General features: G+C 44.3%; 2 protein-coding genes across 2 annotated transcripts; one reads left to right on the forward strand and one right to left on the reverse strand.

The window, feature by feature from the left end:
- The first annotated feature begins 419 nt into the window (after window positions 1–419).
- LOC115075108 (G-protein coupled receptor 1-like) lies at window positions 420–3,606 on the forward strand. The gene is made up of 2 exons (XM_029575308.1): window positions 420–501; window positions 1,066–3,606. Exon 2 carries the CDS (start codon window positions 1,071–1,073, stop codon window positions 2,163–2,165), a length of 1,095 nt encoding a protein of 364 aa, XP_029431168.1. The 5' UTR covers window positions 420–501; window positions 1,066–1,070; the 3' UTR covers window positions 2,166–3,606.
- A 3,782-nt stretch (window positions 3,607–7,388) lies between these two features.
- Window positions 7,389–21,705, reverse strand: LOC115075218 (calcium-binding protein 2-like). Its single transcript, XM_029575489.1, has 6 exons — window positions 21,425–21,705; window positions 14,301–14,331; window positions 13,854–13,988; window positions 13,213–13,322; window positions 11,084–11,231; window positions 7,389–8,620 (listed from the first exon to the last, which is right to left on the reverse strand). The coding sequence occupies exons 1-6, from the start codon at window positions 21,467–21,469 to the stop codon at window positions 8,595–8,597; spliced, it is 495 nt and encodes a 164-aa protein (XP_029431349.1). The 5' UTR covers window positions 21,470–21,705; the 3' UTR covers window positions 7,389–8,594.
- Window positions 21,706–23,535: the final 1,830 nt, after the last annotated feature.

Raw genomic sequence — 23,535 nt, forward strand, 5'->3', positions numbered from 1 at the left:
TTTAGCCTGACACTGTGGTCCCTCACGGGACTGCCCCCCCCCCGTGGGCATGGACAGCTGCCACAGTGTCCAAGGATCTACCCAAACACCATTAACCATAACAGGTCCTGCAGCATTAGAACTGGATGCCTTTTAGAAATAGATTTTCATTACACTGACAACGCATTAGGGAAGGGGGACATTTGCCTTCATCATTTTCATCAAAGCGATGCTGCCTGCACGGTGAAAATGCTTACTGTGTGTGCAACAGCTGCAGAAACGATTTGCATTTCACAAGACTCCATTTCCCTTCCTCTCTGTTGTTCGACCACCTGCAAGTAAGTGTCCCAACAAACCGCAAACTTTTGTCGTTGGCTATAAGAGATTATAAATGCATTGCAATGTTTGGAGAAGACAAATTTGCATCTGCTTCAAGGGGATTCCCAGCAGAGGCAGCGCGTTACAGACGAAAGCTACAAAACCCCAGGCAACTGTGGTACAAAAAATCCATCCTCCCAAAAGGTCAGTACTTTTCATCAAGAGTTCACTGAGTGTTCATAAGCAGAGGATATGTCAGAAGTGTGCTACACTGGTTCCTGAGAACTGCAAACCAGTTTGACTTACAAGTTAGCCAAACTCCTCTTACACCAAATATTCATGAATACTTATTGTGGGGATCTTGTAAACTAGACTTGTCTGTGGCCCTCAAGGACCAATTTACACAACCTTGGATTAATCAAAGATAAAAAAGTGTATCATATTTAAGAATGTTAACCTTTGTATCACAACCAATTCTCACTGGATTCCTTGTAGGATGTGATGCCCAGTGCTATGTTTCTGGGGGAAAAAAAGATGCTGGTACTCATATACAGGATGTATGTAATTTTTTGAGGGGTCACAGGGCAAATAAACAGGTGGAGGAAAAAAGGTGCCAGTACTCAGCACCAGCACTTATCCCCTGAAAAATAGCCCTGGGGATACTTATAATTGGAATAATATTAAATTATGTAGGATTGGAAAGGGGAGATAGAAAAAGTGCTACAGTAAACAAAAGTAACATTTAAAAAAAAACCCTTTCATTTTCAGGCGCAATGGTGGTAGTGAATTGCAGCATCAGCACTGAAGATTTCATGGCAACACTGGATTCCCAAGCAGTTCTGGGGACATCAGTTGTGTTCCAGGCCATCAGCATCCTGACCTTTATTCTAGGGGTGCCTGGGAATGGGTTAGTCTTATGGATGCTCAGCTTTCATGTGCCACTTACTGAGACTACCCTCCTCTACCTCAACTTGTCGCTGGCTGATTTCTTCTATGTCCTCTTTGTACCACTGCGGGTGGTATACTCTAGTCGACTTTTTGACTGGCCTTTCGGTGACTTTCTGTGTAAGATTGACTTCTTTGTGGCATTTTTAAACATGTATGCCAGTGTTTTCTTTCTAGCAGTGGTCAGCACTGACCGCTGCCTTCTGGTGACATTGCCAGTTTGGTATCGGAAGCGGCGCTCTAAGCGTGTCTCCCTCTTGGCATGCATTTTTGTATGGCTGCTTTCTGTTATGTTATGTGCCCCCTATCTCTTCTACGCCAATGCCCAAATCATGTTCAATAGAACTATCTGCTTCATCAACTATGATCCCAGAGATGAGGGCTCTATGCATGGGTGGCGGGAGAAAACAATGGTTATCATACGCTTATTGATGGCCTTCTTCCTCCCTGTCTTTATCATCATCAGCTGCTATGTAGTCATCGGATTACGAGTGCGGAGAATGAATTTGGGGAACCCTGCTCGAGTCTACAAGATTGCTATTGTCACTGTCCTGGCATTTTTCATCAACTGGACGCCCTACCAGCTCTTCAGCATCATCAGCCTCTTCCAAAACTCAGAGCTTAGTTGCAGCTTCCACCCATCAGTTTTTGTAGGTTATCCAGTGGTCTATGCCTTTGCCTACCTCAACAGCTGCATAAACCCCATCCTGTACGTATTCATGGGGGGTGGCTTCACGCGAAAGCTGGTTAAGTCGTTGGCTGCCACTTTTGAGAAGGCTTTCAAAGAAGATGATCTCTTAGAAAAGAAAAGGACTGGTCGGGGGCTGTCATTCAGGCCATCCCTTGCAAAACTCAGCAGGGAAGCCAGCATACCTACACTTCCACAGATTGTCAACCCAGGCTTCTGTGAAGATCAGCCCTAACCTACAGGCACGTGCAATGTGAAGAATTCCTGCTATGAGAGGACTACCAGGCCCAGATTCCATTCTCAATCACTTCTCATTGTGGAAACTGGTAAAAATATTATGGAAAGGGATACAAGTGTTAGCATCTCCATCCTGTGGTCTACCATCTGCATTCCAGTAATCATAATATAATGATATTGATACTTAAAGATTAGCTGTCAGGCTACTAAGACCACCTGTTTTATACATGGGTAACATATTTCCCAGCAAACACATACGGCATGTGAAATCTGTATTATCAGGACTTTTCTTTAAAAAGGCGAGGCAATCAGTATCCCATTGTGCTATTAGTCGTCAAGGGTCACTCTGATCGCTTCAGATTTATATAATGATATGACCGAATGAGACCTCGTGATCTTAGCAAGCAAATATTATTAGTCAATTACAGTCTTGTAAACAGAAGTACAGAGAGATAAAGTGACATTTCTAAGGTCCCACAAAAAAACAGCTCTACCCCTTGGGTGAACTTGAGTGCTGTGCTGACCCTCAGCCCTGTTGTTCTAGCAGACCAGGCCTTGCCTGTATACATTGCTCTAGTTTCTGAAGGGCCTGATCAATCAAAACATGAAACAGTACCTGAGTCATACCCTTAACCTATGATATAAAGAGAGTTACTGCCTACTTTTCATATCAAAGCTGGCAGTAAGATTTGTTTCAGATAAATGACATAACTACCATAAGAGCCAACTTTTCAAAAATAATTGGGGATACTAAACTCAACACAAATTATCCCCCTTCCCAAAATCTTACCTCCCACCTCAGTGCTGCATCCCATGTATCACACACATATACACCAGATGCTGATCCCCTCACAGCCCCACCTGCCAATCCCCTTTCATCTCTCCCCAGCTTATCCATTCTCTCATCCCCCCTCCACCCAACTGATCCTCACCTCCTCCAGCCCTTCTCTTGCATCCTCACTAGATGATGTCCTCTCTCAACCCATATCCGATTCCCTCTCTCAGTCCTTTCTCACCCCTAGCCAATTCCCTTTCTCATCCCCACTTATCCTCTCTCAACCCACATCCGATTCCCTCTCTCAGTCCTTTCTCACCCCTAGCCAATTCCCTTTCTCATCCCCACTGATCCTCTCTCTTGCACCACTGCTTTTACTCTCTCTCATCCTCAAACCTATCTCCTCTCCTCCTCTCCCTCCAGCCCACTCTCATCCCCCAGATGACAATGTTGCTCATCCCAGCTCCCCCATCCTTCAATAAATCCTTACTCTCATCATCCCAGCGCCTCCTCACCTCTCCACTCAATATTGGCAATATTCAAGCACCCATGCAGCTAGTACATATGATGGATACTGAAAAACTAATTCAAGAAAAAGAGAATGTACTGTACCTTTTGAGTGCTTTCAGAGTCATGCTTTTTTTTTTTTTTTAGATTTATATTCCCTTTTCGCACTTTTTTCAGTGCTTCAAAGTGGATTACATTCAGGTACTGTAGGTATTTCCCTATCCCTGGAGGGCTTACAACCTAAGGCCTGGATTCACCTGCGAAAGCCGGCAGTCTTCGCACCACCGCGGTGTTTTTGCTGCCGGCTTTCGCACCCAATAGCGCCACCGTGAAAGTTGGTGCTATTGGGCACGCTACTGGCGACGATAATGTTACTAACCTTATCACCGCCAGCGAAGACTCCGCCAAGTCTGCCTCCTCTCCCCGACTCCGCCCCAGCCTGCTATCGCACGCGAAAAGCCTTTGAAAATGACCCCCTAAGTTTGTAGCTGAGGCAATGGAGATGCTGATAATATTTGGGATTTTCTGAGATCTGCTGCCTATGTTCACTGAAGACTTTGATAAGCCAGAGCAAGGGTTGTCAAGTAAAACAGATACTCAAAAAATTACCACATTCACAGAATGCCCTCAAAATTGATAATAAAATAATCCAGACAAAAAGTCTACAAAATAACTACTACATATAAAATTATAAATCCAGGGGGATATATCAAAAGCAAAAAATTCTTAACTAGTAAATAAATGATATAATTTAGAAAAACATGCCCTTCTGCTGACTCATATTGCCCAAAACACTACCTGTGAGGATATTAATCTGTAAATGCAGGGAAGGCGGTATAATTTTAATCCCAAAATTATTTCATTTTAGTTTGCTATATATAACAAAACTTAGTGAAATAAATGTGCAACAAAAAATTGTAAACTATCAAAGTAAAGCCATCAAAAACCATTAATAATACTCATGCATGCATATTAACAAAGCAGCATTGATCCCAATATTCCTGAAACAGGTCTCTTTCCATCCCACAAATCATCCCAGTAGCCCTGAAAATGCATCATTTTTTCATCCAACTAAGGCCGCCTCAGGGTTAATAATAATCACTGACATTTTCTGTTTTAAGAATGATGATCTGTGTACTCGACAAACCATCGGGGTTATTCACGCTGCACCCTAAATACATATCTGACCAAAAAAAACCCCAGTCATAATGAAAAAGAGTAAATAAAGAGATTTTTAGGACGCATCAAGAAGAGGCAGAACTGATGTCGTCAGGGAGGGGTTTTCATGGAGGCCGCAGAGACCCTTTTGGCAACAAATGCAGCAATTGAAATAGGATCCCAAAATACAAATCCCACATCTCTACAAATAATTTCACGTTTAGCAGGATCTCTTAATACGAAAGTGGCTCCCACCTTCAGGAGATCTGATCTTAATGCTAAAAACAGTTTCTTTTTAACTTGCTGATACATCAGGAAACAGCCTCATTCTGCAGCCTTTAAAAGCCTTGGACATTTTTCTGAAGGACAATTTCATAATGCAGTCCAATAAAGTTCCAGATGCAGAAGGAGTTTCAAGAGATGTTTCCAGATCCTGCGTTAAAGAGAGTATTTGTTCCGGGGTGGATGCAGGTGATCATGAGAAGCACAAGGGCCTTTGCAATAGCAGGGAGCTTATCCCATGGAACAGAAAGACGTTCTACCAAGCAGTTCTTAAAAAGCTCCAACAGAGGAAAGTTAACAATTTGAATGCACTTAGAGTGAAGAGAAAATTTTAAGTAAATTCAACGTTTCCAGCATTAATTAAGATTTCCTTTGCCACAGAGCCATTACTATGGCCAAATGAAACGTGTGCTCGCAACCTGAATATTACATACGGCCCCATGAGCTGGGAGATTGTTAATATTTTTTGGAGTGGGTATTTAAAATATAAAATAATAATGTCTCTGTTAATCCAATTTGTTATAATCCGCCTTAAGACCAACTTGGAAAAAGGCATCAAATGTACATATAAAGAAAAAAATAAAGAATATTATTTATAACTATAAGCAGACACATGTGTGACTTTGGTCTTAAAAATGTGGACCTCAGGTCTGTGTGGATGTGATCTTAAACCTCTACTTAACCGATTAGCAATCTCTACCCTGTTAAGCAGTAAGGGTTGAAAAGGAATAGTTATTCAGAGTAGTTAAATCACAAGCGGATTGTGATACATTCCAGGAGGACCTTGCAAGACTGGAAGATTGGGCATCCAAATGGCAGATGAAATTTAATGTGGACAAGTGCAAGGTGATGCATATAGGGAAAAATAACCCTTGCTGTAGTTACACGATGTTAGGTTCCATATTAGGAGCTACCATCCAGGAAAAAGATCTGGGCATCATAGTGGATAACACATTGAAATCATCGGCTCAGAGTGGCAGTCAAAAAAGCAGTATGGACATAATGAGCAAGTTGACCAAACAATGAGAAACCTAGAAACAGTACTTTTTTTTGTACAATCTCTTTATTCATTTTATATGATAAGAACATACAGCATAATAATATTTCTGTTACAATCTTTGTAGATCAACAATGAATATCAACAATGCAGCTCAACAAAGAAAATAGAAAAATTCCCCCCTCCCCCCTCCCCTCCTCTCCCATTCTGAGCAGGAGCCATCCTAGCGAGACTGTAAATATTTATTTATTTATTTATTTATTTTCACTGCGGAGGATTTCCTATCCGCGGGACCTTTAAAAGTGCCTGAGTCGCACGTGCATGGCGGCCGGCCATGTCTTCGACCAAGGCACAGCCACTGCATTGACGGGCCCCCCTATGCCCTGGAGGTCAGAGCAGCCAGCCATGGGATGGACCCGCAACTGGCCAAAAGCAACATAAATGAGTAGGGGGCAACAAACCAGCGGACTGCCATATGGACCAGTTATGGGTTTTTGGGCAACCTGAAATTTGGAATTTAGCCAGAGCAAAACCAATGCTGATGATTTCCATGGTATAAACAATTGCCGGATAATGTTTTCCAAAGCGTGAAAAGCTGTATAGGAGGCTAAAAGAATTGGTTGAGAGCAGAAAGGCGTCATTGTGGCTAACCCAAGTAGAGCAGATAAAGAAACCAGACTGGATATTGCTTGCGCTAATGGAAGCCATACTGGGAGAGAAGAAAGATGAAACTCTTCAGAGATCCAGGCAAGACCCTTCTGTAATATAAAGGAAAGGTGGTAGTATCTAATATCTGGGAAGTTAACGCCACCTTTCTGACTAGGCAACTTTAGCTTTCATAATGCTATTCGTGGAGGTCTATTATTCCACCCAAAAACGAGATAATATGCCGCCCACTCTAAGATAAAACTTATAGGAGAATAGCATTGGTAGCATATGAGGGACAGATGGCTCCACCAGGAAAGAAGTATTGGCTACCGTTGAGTAACCCGGAAAGGGTCAGAGGTAAGGAAGTATAAAATTACATCCCAAGGTATTTCAAGCAGTCAGGGAGCCATCTAAACTGGCGATGTGGGGACGCAATTCCGAGGGCGCGCCCATTGAGAGACGTCAGTTCTGACTGGATAACCAGAAATGCATGAGGAGGAAGAAATATGAGCCATTATTTTTGGGGATCGTGTCTAGGGGCTTGGCTGATAAATAACAGGACATCAGCAGCTTAAGGCGCTAATTTAAATTCCGCCTCACGATACCGAACCCCTGCAATTGCAGACGGAGAAGAGAAGGGGTTCCACGGAAATATTAAACAGCTGTGGAGAGAAAGGGCAGCCCTGTCGTGTCCCCCTCTGCAAGAGAACTTGTGGAGATGGGGAGAGAGACATTTTGTAACTCAGGGATTTCACAGTCCTGTGAATTTTCTTTAGTTTTCCCTTCTCTCGGTCCCAGGCTTTGTCCTGAACATCCACGTTTTGCACTGCTGGCCTACCCAGTGTCCTCCACTCCCTCCTGGACCTGCCCAGAGGCTGTTAAATTAAACTTTTTTTTCCTTTTTTTTTTTTTTAATTTGACAATTTTTATTAAAGACAAAATGAAAACAACAGTAATGCAAACATGGTCCAAGTATAAAAGATAGTGCATAAGACAGTTTTAGTACAGTATAAGTGAACCGAATGCCTCTCATTTCCATTTTAGCCCTTCGTTTCATCACAGGCTCTGTCGGTCGCTTTATTTCATCAGTTACGATTTGCCAATATTTTATTTCAACAGATAAGAGGGTCACAAATATAACAACCATCCCACACAGGAAACGAGCAGAAAAATCCTGCAAACATCAAATAGGTTGCAAATTCTTCATCAAACACCAATTCTTTAATTCCACGGGAGAATATAGGAAACTAAAGCTAAAAGCTAATGAGGTGGAGTATGGGACAGAGGGAGCTCTGGGGTGAGGAGGAGTGAGACAGCTCCTCCCAGTGTGGAGCAGATAGGGAGAAAGACAGCTCCTCCCAGTATGGCATGGGGGAGCTGGGGGGTGAGAGGCTTAGTAATGGACCCTCCCAGGGGGGGGACACTGATGGTGAGAAGACTCCGAGCTCCAGGGGTGAGAGAGCTGAAGACAGCAGCCCTCTTCCAGCGTGAGAGATCTCGCCCCAGCTAGTGGGACAGAGAAGGAATTCTGCAGCTGGGGTAAGAGGGAATGACGCCAGCCCTCCCAGTGCAGAACAGAGGGGGTGGTAAAAGAGATTTAAAAAGCCCCCTCCTAGGGTTAGACAGAAAGACCTCCGCAGCTGGAGGTGAGAGGGACGGAGAAGGCTCCCGTCTGATGCAGGAGAAAGGGAGGCTATAGCAGGTGGTAAAAGGGAAGGAGAGAGCGCCTTCCCAGGGTGGGACGGAGGGGGGAGGGATTAAGACAGCTCCCTTCCAGTGTAGGACAGAGGCACATTTGAGGATGAGAAGGATAGGTTAGGAGGATCCTGGGCGGAAATAAGGCCGCACACCAAAAACACACAGAGTAAGGAATCAGTGAGAGGCAATAACACAGGTCTTTGATTCTGACGTGCTGGAAGAGTTAGTGCGACAGATTATTTGTTTTCCTTTGGATTTTAGCCATGTGGTTAATCTCCATTTCATCAGGGTCCAGCCAGGAAGAAGCTCTCTCCTCACTGCTTCTCAGTCCGGCGCACACAGTAACGCCTCCTCCATTGGCGTCAACGTGACATCATACGTACAAATTCTGCCCGGGGAGAAAGCAGACGACACATCGGCATGAGATACATGTGAGCGAGCAAGAGGAAGAGAGAGAGAGAGTCAGGGCAAGAAGGCAAAGAGACAGGGAGGGAGGGAGGAGAAGGAACAAGGACAGAGGGACAGGGGACGGTTTTTTATTTTCTTTTTGTAACCCTCCACTTTGGGTGCAACTTTAAGTTGGGGGCACACTCGATACCAGAACTTAGTCCTAATTCACTCCTGAAAACCCTGGCATAGTTTCTCAGGTCTGAAGATGGATTACTTTCAGAGCCCAAAGTGTTTTAATAGTATTAAACCAATCAGGCATTTGACATAAGGTACGGTGTTCCAAAATGAAAAATCTGCACTGAAACAATTCAAAATCAAATAGTTGCAAATGGTAGAGTTTAAGCATTTAGCATCAGATACTGAGATGTATCAAGGGGGTTACTGGTCCTTGCCATTACACTCTCGTGTTCTTGGTGTTTCAGCTCATTTGGATGGATGCTGGGCTACCTGATTCTCGAAAGACATGATTTAATGGAACAAAGTCAGCATGGCTTACCCAGGGCAAGTCTTGCCTCACAAATCTGCTTCACTTTTTTGAAGGAGTTAATAAACATGTGGATAAAGGTGAACCGATAGATATAGTATACTTGGATTTTCAGAAGGCGTTTGACAAAGTTCCTCATGAGAGGCTTCTAGGAAAAGTAAAAAGTCATGGGATAGGTGGCGATGTCCTTTCGTGGATTGCAAACTGGCTAAAAGACAGGAAACAGCGAGTAGGATTAAATGGGCAATTTTCTCATTGGAAGGGAGTGGGCAGTGGAGTGCCTCAGGGATCTGTATTGGGTCCCTTACTTTTCAATATATTTATAAATGATCTGGAAAGAAATATGACGAGTGAGGTAATCAAATGTGCAGATGATACAAAATTGTTCAGAGTAGTTAGATCAAAAGCAGATTGTGATAAATTGCAGGAAGACCTTGTGAGACTGGAAAATTGGGCATCGAAATGGCAGATGAAATTTAATGTGGATAAGTGCAAGGTGATGCATATCGGGAAAAATAACCCATGCTATAGTTACACAATGTTAGGTTCCATATTAGATGCTACAACCCAAGAAAATTACTGGATGAAAGCACCAGATGGGCAGCTCTCTCACTATCTCTGGTCCACATTGCTGGTTACCTCCGGACAAGCACCTGACACTCACTTCTAGCTTTCCTGTGAATTTGGATCAGGTTCTTCTTTTTCCCATAGAAAATGAAACCCGGATTTACCTTCTCAGAGTGGTTGCTGTTGGAGACAGGATACTGGACTTGATAGACCCTTGGTCTGACCCAATATGGCATATCTTATATTCTTATGCAACTTTGGGGAAATTTTTATGGGCGTAAAACAAGGGTTAATCTTCCTAACTAAGCCCTTTCCAGCTGAGTGGATTTTTAGCTGGCTCAATGTACTTTTACAATACATAGACATTTAGCCATATATAAAAGCAGGCGTTCAAGCAGGCTTTCCAGAGATATGGCTGGAAACTATGCTCATACTAGGATGTGCTGTGATTTTAAAGCAGGAAATCATCAATGATCTGTTATATAATTTTGCATCTGAAATAACACAAACCACTAACAAAATATGTAAGTCATGCATGTTTCTTTAGTGTGCAGTAAAACATTTTTGGCATGTATTTACAAAAATATGTGCCTTGTGAAAAAAACAGCGCGCAGCGAAAATGAAACGAATCAAATGACATACTTTTCAAAACAAAAAATTGAAGACTGAAACGAAACATTTTTTTTCCATGCATGCTGCTAGTGCATTCAGATTATGTGTGGGTAGGCTAATGTGTGTATTTTACACCATTGGTGCACTTGTGTACTTTTAGCTGCCTAACAGGTTCATATTCAGACAATGTTTGAACATCAGCTGAATTTGTGCAGATTAAAACGTTGGTGCAGAGAGAGGGGGGAGAGCATGATGTAGAAAAAGATGGTGCCAGACAGACAGGAATAGAAAGTGATGGGAGACAGCAAGAGATGCAGGGAAAGAGACAAGAAGAAAGAGAGAAAGAAATAGCCCTAGGGAGAATGAAACAGAAAAAGAGATGCATGGAGAGGTAGAGGAGAGAGAGATTAAAAGACAGAAGTTTGATAGGGACAGAGGAAAAGCGAGATAAGATATGGAGAGTGGGGTGACAAGGATGGACAAAGAGATTAGGACTGGCCTAGTTGATTATTCTCCTACAAGGAAAAGGAACTTTTCAAATCCCGCTGGCTGTGTGTTTATATAAATAAGCCATTTAAGCTCTGTGCCATTTGCAAATGGCAATTAGGTAGCAATAATCTCAACATTGTTTTCGGAAAATACAAACTGCAGGTCCATGCAGGCAACAGGGTGAAACCAGGCCTGGATCAGCCACTAGAGATGAGGATTAGCCCCTCCACCGCCTTCACCATTTCGTACCTTCGAAATCCACCTGCCCATCCCCGTTCAGATCCACGTCCTTCAGAATCTCATCCACCTCACGGTGGTTCAGCTGCTGCCCCAGTAGTTTCTTCATCGCCTCCCGCAGTTCAGCCGTGCTGATTTGCCCATCGCCATCCGAGTCAAACTGCCAATACGAGAGAGCCACTCATGGTTAGTAACAGGTTGTGACCTCAGAGCCGAGCCTGTCAATAGCTGCGCAGTACCACAGCAGAAAGGCTGGAAAAGGTAGATGGCCAGTCCTGATTTGGAATTAAGTGATGCCAAAGATAAATCATCATCTGCAATTTACACAGCTGCCACAAGATGGCAGCATTGCCACACAAATCACTTGCTTCTGTTACAAAGCCTGTAGTGCAGAAAAATACCTAATCTATTCCTACCTCTCAGTTTGCCTCATTGCATGAGTGGTGTCCTCATAAGCCAACACTATCCCCTTAATTATGTTATTCATTTCCACGACATCACCCTCTTCTCAGGTCAGTCTAGAGGCTCAGCAGTAGTGCCATGCACTGCTATATGAAAGAACCACAGTGCAGCAGTTACTGGCATAGGCTTGCTGGGCAGACCATTTGGTTCTTTTTTGCCGTCATTTCTATGTTTCTATGGTTTTTCTCTTCTCCCATTGTATTCAATTGTATTGTTAACAGGAGGTTGTTATCAGATGTATTGTAAGAGCTCACCAATTACCTTACGCTTAACTTACTGATTTAACTATGGTGCTCTTTGGTTTTAGATATCATTATTTACTGTTATTGATGTCTAATGTACATTGTGTGTTATGCTGGGTCTCCTTTAGATTCAGTTATGAATGTATCTGTTTCTCTTACAAATAAAGAGTTTTAAAAAAAACCCTCAAGTTATTGACGATTCTTGGGCCCGGAAGCTCTCCAGTGACATAAGGTACTGCACTTATTATGAGACCCTGTGCCACCTAAGGACTGAATGTGGAATGAGTCTTCCTGGATGTGGCCGAAAAGGTGGAAGCTACACGGAAAAAGTGGCAACTGGCAATCGGACCATGCAAGCCATTGCCTAACTCTCCCAGTCACTCGTTTGTCTCTGCAGCCTCCAGCCCCTGTGTATACATCAGTCAGGCTGCAAATGGTGGAAGTGTATTCAGTGATTATTCCTCTACCCCAATTATCAGCCAGAGAGAGCTTAGACCACTGGTGACTCCAGCACTCCTAGGCGCATTTGCAGAAAGTCCAAATGCCGCTCTAACATCTTCATATCTCAGAAGAGAGCAGACATGGACAGAGAGAAAATTCCAGAGTACGCAGATGGGTCATCCCTATCAAAAATATTTTTGTATCACATCAGCCTGGAAGGGGGGGGGGGGGGGGACCAGTGAATGGGTCAGTGGGGGGGACTAGTGAATGGGTCAGTCAGGCTCGCAGGAGAGGTGATGGAGGATAAGTGAGTTGGATTTGCAGGAGTGGAGGAGTGGAAGGTTGGGTGGTTCACTTTGGTGTAGGAGCAGCTGAGTGGTCGGGTTTGGAGAGAGGATTGGGAGGGTGGATTAGGCTTCAGTGGAGGAATAGGTGAGTGCTGTGTCATCTTTATAAGGAAGCCAAGTTTCAGTCTCCAGACCTGCATCCCCTGGTGACGAAAGACCAGACCCAGTTCTGTAGCAGTATCTGTGCAAGGTCGCCAGCTTCCAATCTGGGGCCACCTCTCCCTGCAGCCTCCAGTCCTGGCCTTTGTTGCCCCACTGAAGTGGTGAAGCCCCTTCGTGAGCAGGGGTGGGGCTTTGTGTGGACTTGAGGTTTTGTGATGTTTCCAATCCCTCTGTGAGAGAGGAATTGGAAATTGTTGGGATATTAGGTTGAGTTTAAAGTCACCTATTTTTTTACTTTTCTTGTATTTTTTAATTTATTTTTTTGCTGTATTTTTTTAAATATATATATGCTGCTTTGAATTGTTTTATATATAGAATTACATTGTTGTAATCTGCTTTGGAGCCTTGGAAGAGAGTGGGGTACAAACAGAAAACTCCCTGGGCAGAGTTGAATGAAGGCACATCGAGCCGTAGCCCTACCTAGAGCAGATTCTGACTGATCAGGAAGCGCTAGGGGCACGAGGAAGCTGATGTGCTGCGTCCTCACCTCACGGAAGGCATCACGCAGCTCCTTCACGCCGATCATATCTGCTGTCTCCGCCAGCATTTTGGGGCCCATCAACTCCACAAAGTCATCAAAATCCACCTTTCCTCCTGCTACAGAGTCAAAGAGAAATTGGTGAGCCCTTTTACGGAAAGTTAGCAGCAATCCTGCCTCATAAGGTTATCCTGGTCTCCCGATTACAGTGGCTGCCTCTGCAGTAAACAGTTAACACCATTCTTTGACATGAATGTCACCCTCTCTGGATGTGAGAAGCCAGCAATTGGAAATATTAAGCCCAGGGACTGGATGTGCTGTGTGTAGATGTTTCCCCCTAGAAACCCTTTAGGACATCTGGTTATGAAATGAAATGAAAATGATACAGACATCAACCAAGGAGGTAGGAAGATAGAAGCATAACCCTAGGGCTTCCATTACTGATGGACTGAGCTGATCTTGAGGTGCTGCGGGCTGGGAGTGTCAGTAACTTGCTGGGCTGAGCCTGAGGTGCGGCAGGCTGACTGTTCTGTCCCTACCATATTTAATTTATTGATGAAAGTTACAAAGCTCGTTAACTAATCTCCTCCTGCAGACTGACAGTGACGAGACCAGGGTGTGCTGTGGGGATGAATTGCAGAGGAACTTACTGATCTGCTGAGATAACTCGATTAGCTCCATCTCAGTAGGCATATAGCCCATGGTGCGCATGCATTCCCCCAGGTCCCTGTAGCTGATGAATCCATCGTGGTCCTTATCAAACTCCTTAAACGCTTCCTTCAGTTCTGAGAGTACAGAAGAAAAGAAAAAAAAGGAGAGGATTGAAAATTCTCCAGTCCAAGCTCCCTTTCTACTCATCCAAACTCCTCCCCCACCCAACCAAGCTCTTTCTGCCTCTCCTAACTCCACTCAGCCTCATACCCCCCTCACTTTCTCTTTCTCCATTATGTCAGACTTAGCATCCCTAGGGGTAGACAAAGTGCATCCCACCCACATACAACAAGAAACTGGAAGGAGGCGCGCTAGCTATCAGAGGCACACCTCTCTAGCAAAGGATAAAGGAGGTCAGACAACAGGTCACAGCAACATTTACTGACCTTCAATCTCTTCTGGCCGGAGGTCCCGGTCCTGGAAAGAGAAATGGGGAAAATTAACACTTCCTCCTTCACTGCTTGCCTTTGTCCTGCAATGGGTTCTCCTGCAATCTTACTTTTGTATCAGTTCCTTTAAGGGAAGAAGGGGGCACAATGCTGCCTAAGCAGCTCAGTATATTAGATCCGCTGAATTTCCAAATGAGAATGTAAATTGTCTTAGAGACAAGGCTTCCACTAACTGATACTCATTACATTTCCACTGAAGATTTCTCTACCTATAAATGTTCCCTTCCTTCAGTCTTGCAGTCACACCTGAAAATCCATCTATTCAACGTATGTTCATTTTTTCTGTTGGTCCAATAAAAGCCATCACAAACAGCAGATTCAAAGTAGTATGTTAAGCAGCTGTCCCTCAATGCTAATATTCAGAAGAGATTCGATATCACTCCAAGATAGTACTGACGGCAGATAAAGACCGAGCCTCTAGGGATCCACAGTGATTGTCCCATCCCATTCTGAATTCATTAACCACCCCCTCTGGGAGGGCGTTCCAGGCATCCACCACTCTCTCTGTGAAGACAATTTCCTGACGTTGGTTCTCAGTCATTCCCCCCCCCCCCCCCTGGAGATTCATTTTGGGACCCCTAGTTCTACTGTTTCCTTTCCAGCAGAAAAGATTTGAAGTTCAAGGCACTTCCTCTCTTCCAGGGTTTATATATTCAGCTTCTTCTCATTTCCAATGAAGACCCCCCCACCATTTTGGTCCTCCTTCTCTGGACCACCTCCATCCTGGCTCTTCCCTCAGCCACAGTGCTGAGCCCGCCTCTTCTGCTGGTTACCCCACCCACCGTGTCAGCTGCATTAACCCAGCACAGAAACAAAACAAAACTCAATCTTCTGGAACCATCAGAGACCATGGTGATACCCAACCTCGGTCACAAAGTCAGTAACTTCAGCTCTCAGCCAAGTTGCTTGAAGGGAAAGGTTTTTCAACTGCCCTGGTTTTTCTGATGTCGATGATCCAGTTTATTGCGTGATATGAACAAGCCACACGGAGAATCCTGCAAAGACCCAGCTTCTATGAATGATTGGCCTTCATCAATGCACTACAATGCCTGCTGGGTGCCTCTCTCAACTTGCTCTGAATGAAAGCTGACATTGTTTCCCAAATGGCTACCCTGAGGAGGATGTCACTGAGTATTGTTGCAGCCTGAGAGCATAATACACCTGCACTGTGATGTCATCATGGATGTTTAGCGCCCCAGAGTACAGTGTCATTGCGATGTCATCAAGCATTGTGAAAACTACTTTTCCTTTGGTCAGTGCTAGCAAGGACTATTTTGTGTTCTCAACAGTTCCCTTAAGCACTTTCATCTCAATCTATTCAACCAATCAGATTGCAGGGTTTTCTTGGTTCACTTCATGGTACATGTTAGAGGGGAGATCAGAGGCTGTAAGGCTCTATTAGGATTGATACTTTGGCACGGGAAGATGCAAGAGGTATGGAAGGATGAACTACGGAGCAGAAAGGTAGAATGCCGGGGAAGCAGGGTGAGTAATGTGTGGTGATGAAAGAAGAGCTGATTACATACAAGCTGTGTAATGGCGATACTCTGTCGCAGGAAGATGCATGCAGGACCCACGAGGCTGTGCATGACAGAGTAACGCTGGAGCGGGGCGTAGAACGCATCCACCAAGTCCTGGGCATTGGCTGCATCAGCACCAGGAGGAGCCGGGACTCTGGAGCCATGCTGCTTACCATCCTGAAGCAAATGAGGCAGTTAGCAAAAGGAACAAAGAAAGAGAGAAAGGAGATAGGGAAAGACAGACAGAGAAGGAGGGAGGGAGATAGGAGGGTGATGCAGAGAAAGAGAGACAATGAAGGAGAAAAAAGAAGGGACAAATGAAGGAGAACGTGTGTTGACTTTAAAAAAACGTTTGACTATTTGGCACTTAACCTCAACCTCAAAGTACTGCAAACTGTAATCCATGTATTCTGTCTATCAGCTGTAAAGATAAACATACAGACAGCGTCAGGCAGGAGCGAGGAATAAGACAGGGATCTAATGTCAGCCCTACTCTCTTTACATGCGCATCAATGAGCCCCCCCCATACTTCAGACAAGGATAGACTCTCAGCCTCAGAGATCAAATGCCTGCTGTATGCAGACAGTGTGGTCATTTCATCCCTTGCTGGAGCCCTACTGCAAATCATGGTGTCCTACAGTCAAATCTGGAAAAGACAAAACATCTCCAACACAAACTTCTCCCATTTTGCGGATCCATATTATTTTGTAACTGATTTCTCTTTCTGTTTCTCCCTGTTTTTGCATTGTAAACCGGCAGGATGTCTCTGATGAATGTGGGTAAAGAAAGGCCTTAAAATAAATAAATAAATACAATTTCACTCAAGTAATCAAGACATAGGCACACTTGAGATTATGCAAACCTTGACCTGGGAATTTTATCCTGATTATAAAGACATTCAAGAAAAAGCTCAAAAGGCCTTCTATGCCACTGTTTTTCTAAAGGCGCGCCATGTCAAAGTTTTCAACGTGCCAGGGCAGTTCCAGCGTGATCCCTTCTCCCGTCCCTCTAGCTGATAAGAGGAGACTGGTGCTTCTTACCTCCATCTGCCTCTTCTGCTGGCAGACTTCACTCTGAATTTTGGCCCCGTAGTCTTGCAGAGCCAGTTTATTGTTAGAGAATGTAACTTTGGTATCTCGTTTGAATGCTCTTCTTGACAAATGTATGGATTTAATGATTTTGATAGTTGAAGCCACACAGGCATCATTTGTTGATATTAAGAGATGTTGAAAAAAAAAAGAGATGTTGAAATCCTCTTTAAATAATGACCTGTATGATATAAACTTTTCCATTGCTTTAAATCCAAACTTATCTATAGATCTTAAATTGTTTATTTAAGTTGAAAAAAAAACGTAAGAGAGATGGAGAGGATCATGGTCAAGGTTCTGTGTAACTGTAGACATCTTGCACTCATCGTACTGGACCATGAAAGACGGTTACTTTTGATTCCTCCTATGATGATTCCTCAGGGCATTCGTTTTTTAGATCAACCCTGAAGGACTCAATGGGACTCCAGGGGACATCCACAACTCCTGAGGGGATAGAGCAGAACCAAGGTATGCAATTGGCCATGGTCGATAATTTGGAGCATTTGTCAATCTCTCCTCTCGACATATTACTCCAGTTGAATCAAGGATTTTAGAGAAAGGGTTATCATTTTCACCTACTGCATTTCATGATTCCTTTATATTAAGGACATTTTTCTTTAGATTTCAGATTTTACCTTACAGGGTCATTTATCAAATTGCATTATGGTGTTTTCGCATGCGAAAAATGCCTTAACACATGGTGCAATGCAAATTTTTAAAATGATGCACCTGAGCATTTTAAAATCACCTGAGCCCTGCATAAAAGGCAAGCAGGTCGTCTCATTCGTGAGAAGCTAGTTGCCATCCTGTTTCCTTGATCCTGTGCTTGTTCCAGTGTTCCTGTGTTCATGTCCTTGTTCCAGTGTTCCTGCGTTCCAGTGTGTGTTCCAGTGTTCCTGCGTCTGTGTTCCCGTGGTCCTTCCTGTGTGACAGCGTCTGTTCCTGATTCCTGATCCACTTCCCAGGTTGTACCTTCTCAGACTGATTCACGGTACTGACCTTGGCTTGCCTCTGACCACATTTGGACTGATACCCGGTATTGACCTCTGCTCGCCATGTTTGGACCACTGCCTGGAACTGACCTCTGCTCGCCATTGACCACACTAGGACTGATACCTGGAACTGACCTCCGCTCACCACTGACCATGCTCAGACTGATACCTGGAACTGACCCTTGCTTTGGCTGACCACCCTCAGATGGATACCCTGGCTTTGACCCTTGCGCTTCACTCGGATACTCTCTTCGCTTCTCCTGTGACCACCAGGTCTGCCTGCTCTGATGATGCCTGCAGCCTTCTATAAGCTAGACCACTAGGCGCTGCCTATCCTGTCCGAAGGACCTTCAGTTCCTGTTCCCTTCCAGTGGTCTCCAGTACACTCTATTCCGGTCTAGCTCAGCTGTTCTCCACGAGCCGCGCACCCTTGCTCTTGGTGGGCACACCTCTCCGCTACCTCTCCGGGAGACTCTCTGAGGCCCACCTAAGCCCAGGCAGTCCGGAAACCCAAGGGCTCAACCTGCAGAACACCCAGACTGTTATTGGTGAAGCTCCAGCTTGCCTCTGTCTCCTTTTGTGCTCCGCCTCCTGGCGGCAGGCGCCCTCTGGGACCTCCCTGAGGGCTGAACCAATCCTGCGCCAGGCCAAGGGTCCACCTCCAGCGCAACACTGGCTTCGCAAAGTGATAACGCATGATATCACCAAAACTACTCAGGTAGAGAGTCCATCAAGCTTGTTTGAGAGAAAATTGTACAAATGTCATCATAGTGTGAGTTTCCTCACTCCGAAGGACATCAAATCTTCACAAGAGAGCACTGTTCTGTTCATACGTCTCACACTGCATGTAAAAGTGGCCCCTAACCCCTACACTACTACCTAAACCTCACCTCGAGTTACTAGGTGGGCTTCCTATAGTAGCAGAAATAGCTTACTACTTCAAAGGCCTTGTAGATAATGTCTCTCTCTCTTTCTCTCTCTCTCCACACATTATGATAAATAGGCTACTATCATAAAATACACCCCTTTTCCTATCACATATGATATTTAGTGCAGTTTGATATATCTAGGCCTTAATTTGAAGTTGTTTTTTTGTGGTAAAGATTCATTTCTGGCTGGTCCCTCAGTTGGTTCATGCCCATCTACTTAGTGTCCCCCATGATCCTTGTGACCCTATGATTTCAGCATTTGAAAACATGATTGAGAAAGATTTGAAGTCATTGGAGTCATCCAAGACGTTTTACTCTTTGAATCTATCAAGGGAGGAACATTTAGGTTATATGATTTGTCTATTGTTACTTTGTCTAATAGACAATCCACTACAGAATAATTCATAAGTCCCTCACCACAATCTACAAAAATATCCATGGACTGGCTCCACTCCATCTACAAATAGCTCTCAAAAAACATTCCTCCAACAGACCCATCAGAGAAGCATATAGAGAATATCTACAAGTACCTCACAACAATACCACCCAACATATAACATTGAGAGATCGGGCCTTCTCCACAGCAGGTCCCCCACTATGGAACTCAATCCCCTTAGAATTACGACAGGAACCATGTCTTCCAACCTTCAGGAAGAGACTTAAAACATGGCTGTTCATGAAAGCATTTCCGGACCCTTAATGATTCACTTCCATCAAATGCAGCAACACTGAGCATCTTCTATTAAACTGAAACAGACAATACCAACCAATCACTACAATGTTTTACTTCTTGTTAAACTTTTTATCTCTCCTCTAACTCTAATCCCAGTTAGAATAACCCCTGTTTTATTGTAACTTTTTCTTCTACGCACTTGTTATACTTTTGTAATGTATACTCTTACGTTTTAGCTATGTACGTTATAATGTATTGCTCACCCCCTTGTTTTATGTAAACCGACATGATACGAACTGCCGTGAATGCCGGTATAGAAAAACACAAATAAATAAATAAATAAATGATTTATCAAGTGATGTGAATATAATAATCAAATCTGCTGATAAAGGGGCTGCACTGTTATTCAAAATAGGGAAGATTATTTAAATGAAGCACATCAACAATTATCAAATTAAGTTTATTATCAGAAACTGTATTCTGATCCTAGTCCTACTATTATATTGATTTCATCTGTACCCTTCTTGGTTGAGGAAGCTATATCTCAGGGGTATAGTACTAAAAAGAAGGCATGATTTTTGATTGAAAGTCATCCCAGTATTCCTTGTTTTTATAATTTACCAAAGATTCATAAACATTTAAATAAACTTCCTGGTAGACCTACTGTTTTGGGTATAAATTCTATGCACTGCCACCGGGCTGTCCCAATAGCCTTCCTTTATCATCTTTGCTCTCCTAAGATCTTGGCTGTGGGGGATGGGAATGTGCCAGCATGGCCGGTACCCCCTGTCACTGATGGGTGTGCCTGTTCCCCTGGTTGAGGACTGCAATGCCCTATAGATCGGGCCACCTGCCAGACTGATTCATAGATTGCAAAATGCTGCAGCATGGATGGGGACTTCTTAGCTGCAAAAGGACGAGCTTTAATGCCTTCACTTTGTGAGCCACATTGGCTTCCGGTGGTGATGGAAGCAAAACGTAAACGGTCAGCACTCGCTTTCCACGGGCGTTAATGGGCACGAGGCCCTCTCGTCTGGTAAAGAGATCAAAATGGTACCCACCAAAGTGCGAATCTCTTTCTTCCCAGAGCTCCTTCTCCAGAAGTGCATTTGGTACATTTCAGATCAAGAGCCTTAGTGGCTGCTGCTCCAGCTTTTTGGAAGAGTTTGGAGACCAGGGAGGGAAATTATCTTTCTATCACAGGGCCTGGGGGCTTTGAGTTGTTTCATTTCTGCTGTGTAATTTCTGGGGTATGCAGGGCTATGAGAGCACTGGCACTAGGTTTTTATTGCTGGGTTTTTTTTAATACTTTGTAAGTGGATGGTGTACTTTGTTGTTTATATAGATATTGTTTGTAGGGTTTGCTGTTCACCACTTTGAGCTTTCTTTTAAGACATAAATCTTTCAGATTTCTGAACTCTGGGATCAGCCTTGGGGCGCTTCTTGTGAATCTTTGCAAATATTGCAATAAAGCACAATATCGGTGTCGGACAAATAGCAGGAGACTTATCTTCTGCCAGGGCTAGGAGAGAAACTACAGCATTTTGCATGGAATGGGAAGGCGAGGAGCTCGGGGACTCGGGAGACAGCACTGGGTGCAGACGGACAGGCCGGCAGGCTCTCAGACACACAGATGGACGAGTGGGTGCCTGGGGACATCCGTCCACATGCAACTTCTTAACAAAATAGATAAACTCACTCGTGCTTATTATCACAGACTGCGGAAATCCACTCTTCCAGGTCAGGTCTTTAGTGCAGGTGTGCACCCCCCCACCCTCTCCCTGTCCCCTCCCTGGGACGGGAGGAATGACCCATCCCCCTGAGCCCCTCCATCCCCTGGGCTGCTCATGGCCACTTACCTTTGAGAGCCTCCCCCGAGGGGGCAGTTTGGTGCAGTTGCCCATCCTTCACCGTCCTTCCTCCTTTCCCTCTGACATCTCCCTTTGTCTCTGACTTTTTCTCACCTTTTCTTCGACTCACACTACTTTGACGTTTTGCTTTCTCTTTTCCTTCTCGCCCTGTCAGTCTCTCTTTCTTAGTGAACTCTCCTCTCTTGCATTTACTCTCTCCTCAGGCTCTCCTTCTCTTTCCTGTCATCTGTTTCTCAAGTTCTTTCCTGCTCTCTTTATTTCTCTCTCTCTCCCTCTGTCTCTCCTTTGGTTGCTGTTTTTAGCTGCATGACATTCCTCTACATTTATTTTAATTCCTGGATTTTTTTTTTTTTTTAAATGTCTAGAATAGTTTAGAGGGGCTGAGGGGGGGGAGGGACTTTAATCTGCCTCAGGGATTACACTAAATCTCAATCATTGCTGATGGGACCCAGGCAGAGCGAGACAGATGCATGAAGCCAGAGAGAGATACAGAGAGGGGAGAGGCAAGTAAGAGAGAGAGAGATTCACATAAAGAGAGAGGGAGAACAGAGAAATGTAAAGGGAGGGAGAGCAGAGGGACATGGTGGGAGACAGGCAGAGCAGAGAGGCATACAGAGGGGAGAGGGGGGAGAGGCAAGTAAGAGAGAGAGATTCACATAAAGAGAGAGGGAGAGCAGAGAAATGTAAAGGGAGGAGAGAGAGAGCAGAGGGACATGGTGAGAGACAGGCCGTGCAGAGAGGCATACAGAGGGGAGAGGGGGGAGAGGCAAGTAAGAGAGAGAGATTCACATAAAGAGAGAGGGAGAGCAGAGAAATGTAAAGGGGGGAGAGAGAGAGCAGAGGGACATGGTGAGAGACAGGCCGTGCAGAGAGGCATGCACGGAGAGACAGGCAGAGTGGCAGAATAGGGGAGGGGCAGCAGAGTTGAGAGAGGACTCCTTGGGGTGTGTTTCCTCATTTTAGATTTCTCCCCCAATCTGGGGCAGCCATGGCAGTGGCAGTGCTTGACTTCTTTGGCTACATATACACCCAAACTTTGGCTACCGGGTAGCACTGATGTGCAATGGTCTGCAGACTCCCAGCCCCGACTGCAGCAGGCAGTAAAAGCTGAGCCCAAAAATCAAACCCAGGTCTGCCACATGGCAACGTGCAGGATTGGCACTGAGCCAAACAAAATATATATTTTTTTAAAGTTTGCACTTTTAAAGTGCTGTTGGGGATGGTGCAGAAGCACTGGCTTAATATGTACTACAGTTGCAGATAGTAACAGGGCCCGATATTCAGCATTATCCGGCTATGCTACTGCATATCTCTGTATTCGGATAAGTTATATCCCTATGGCAGGTCTAAGTTATCCAATTAGCTTAACTGATAAGTCCAAATATGAGCACTTACCCAGTTACATGGCTAAGTAGCGCTGCCCCATTACACCCATTGCCTGCCCACTGGATATTCGGCAATCTACTTAGCCAAATAAGTGGCTTATCCGACTAGGTGGTGGCCACTGAACATAGCTGGATATTCAGCAGCCGCCACTTTGCTGGATAAGTCACTACTTATGCATATCAGCCTCCCCGTCTATTGAGGGTTTTTTTTTTTTTAACGATATGAATATTTTAACAGCAACTAACAGAACTGCAGCAGCCACCAAAGAAGAGAGGAGTGCGATAAAATGGAGCAGTCTGACTGATAATAATTTTCGAGAAAAAATGATGTTGCAAATCATTGAGGTAGGCAACCAATCAGATCACTGGGATTTTCTGGCATTCCTAACCTTCTACGAATTTTAATATATTTGGTTTGTTGTTGTTACTGCAGTTACTCAAGGTGCTACATAAATGCATTAAGGGGGGGTGGGGGAGGGGCTTAATGATATTTAAATACCTGAAAGGTATCAAAAACAATAAATAAATAAATAAATAAATGCACAGGAAGCCAAGCTTATTCCATGGCTGGGTTCCTTTCAGGTGAATTAGGGAAATCGTGTAAACGAGTTCTCCGCCTGCACTGCTGTCATTTTAAAGGAATTGCTGTATATTTGGGGGTTTTTTTCTCACCGTTCACTATGGTTTTTCCTTTCTCATCTCTTTCTTCTGCCC

Source organism: Rhinatrema bivittatum, chromosome 13 (genome assembly GCF_901001135.1).
Source record: "Rhinatrema bivittatum chromosome 13, aRhiBiv1.1, whole genome shotgun sequence".
NCBI classification, from domain to species: domain Eukaryota; kingdom Metazoa; phylum Chordata; class Amphibia; order Gymnophiona; family Rhinatrematidae; genus Rhinatrema; species Rhinatrema bivittatum.

What these genes read in the sequence shown, in the direction of transcription:
- LOC115075108 (XM_029575308.1), top strand. Translation starts at nt 1,071, where the DNA reads ATGGTGGTAGTGAATTGCAGCATCAGCACTGAAGATTTCATGGCAACA.
- LOC115075218 (XM_029575489.1), bottom strand. Translation starts at nt 21,469, where the DNA reads ATGGGCAACTGCACCAAACTGCCCCCTCGGGGGAGGCTCTCAAAG. An exon ending in CCGGCCAGAAGAGATTGAAG is followed by an intron (nt 13,989 to 14,300) that starts GTCAGTAAATGT and finishes CTGTACTCTCAG; the next exon opens with AACTGAAGGAAGCGTTTAAG. An exon ending in TGGGCAGGTGGATTTCGAAG is followed by an intron (nt 8,621 to 11,083) that starts GTACGAAATGGT and finishes CTCCCCGGGCAG; the next exon opens with AATTTGTACGTATGATGTCA.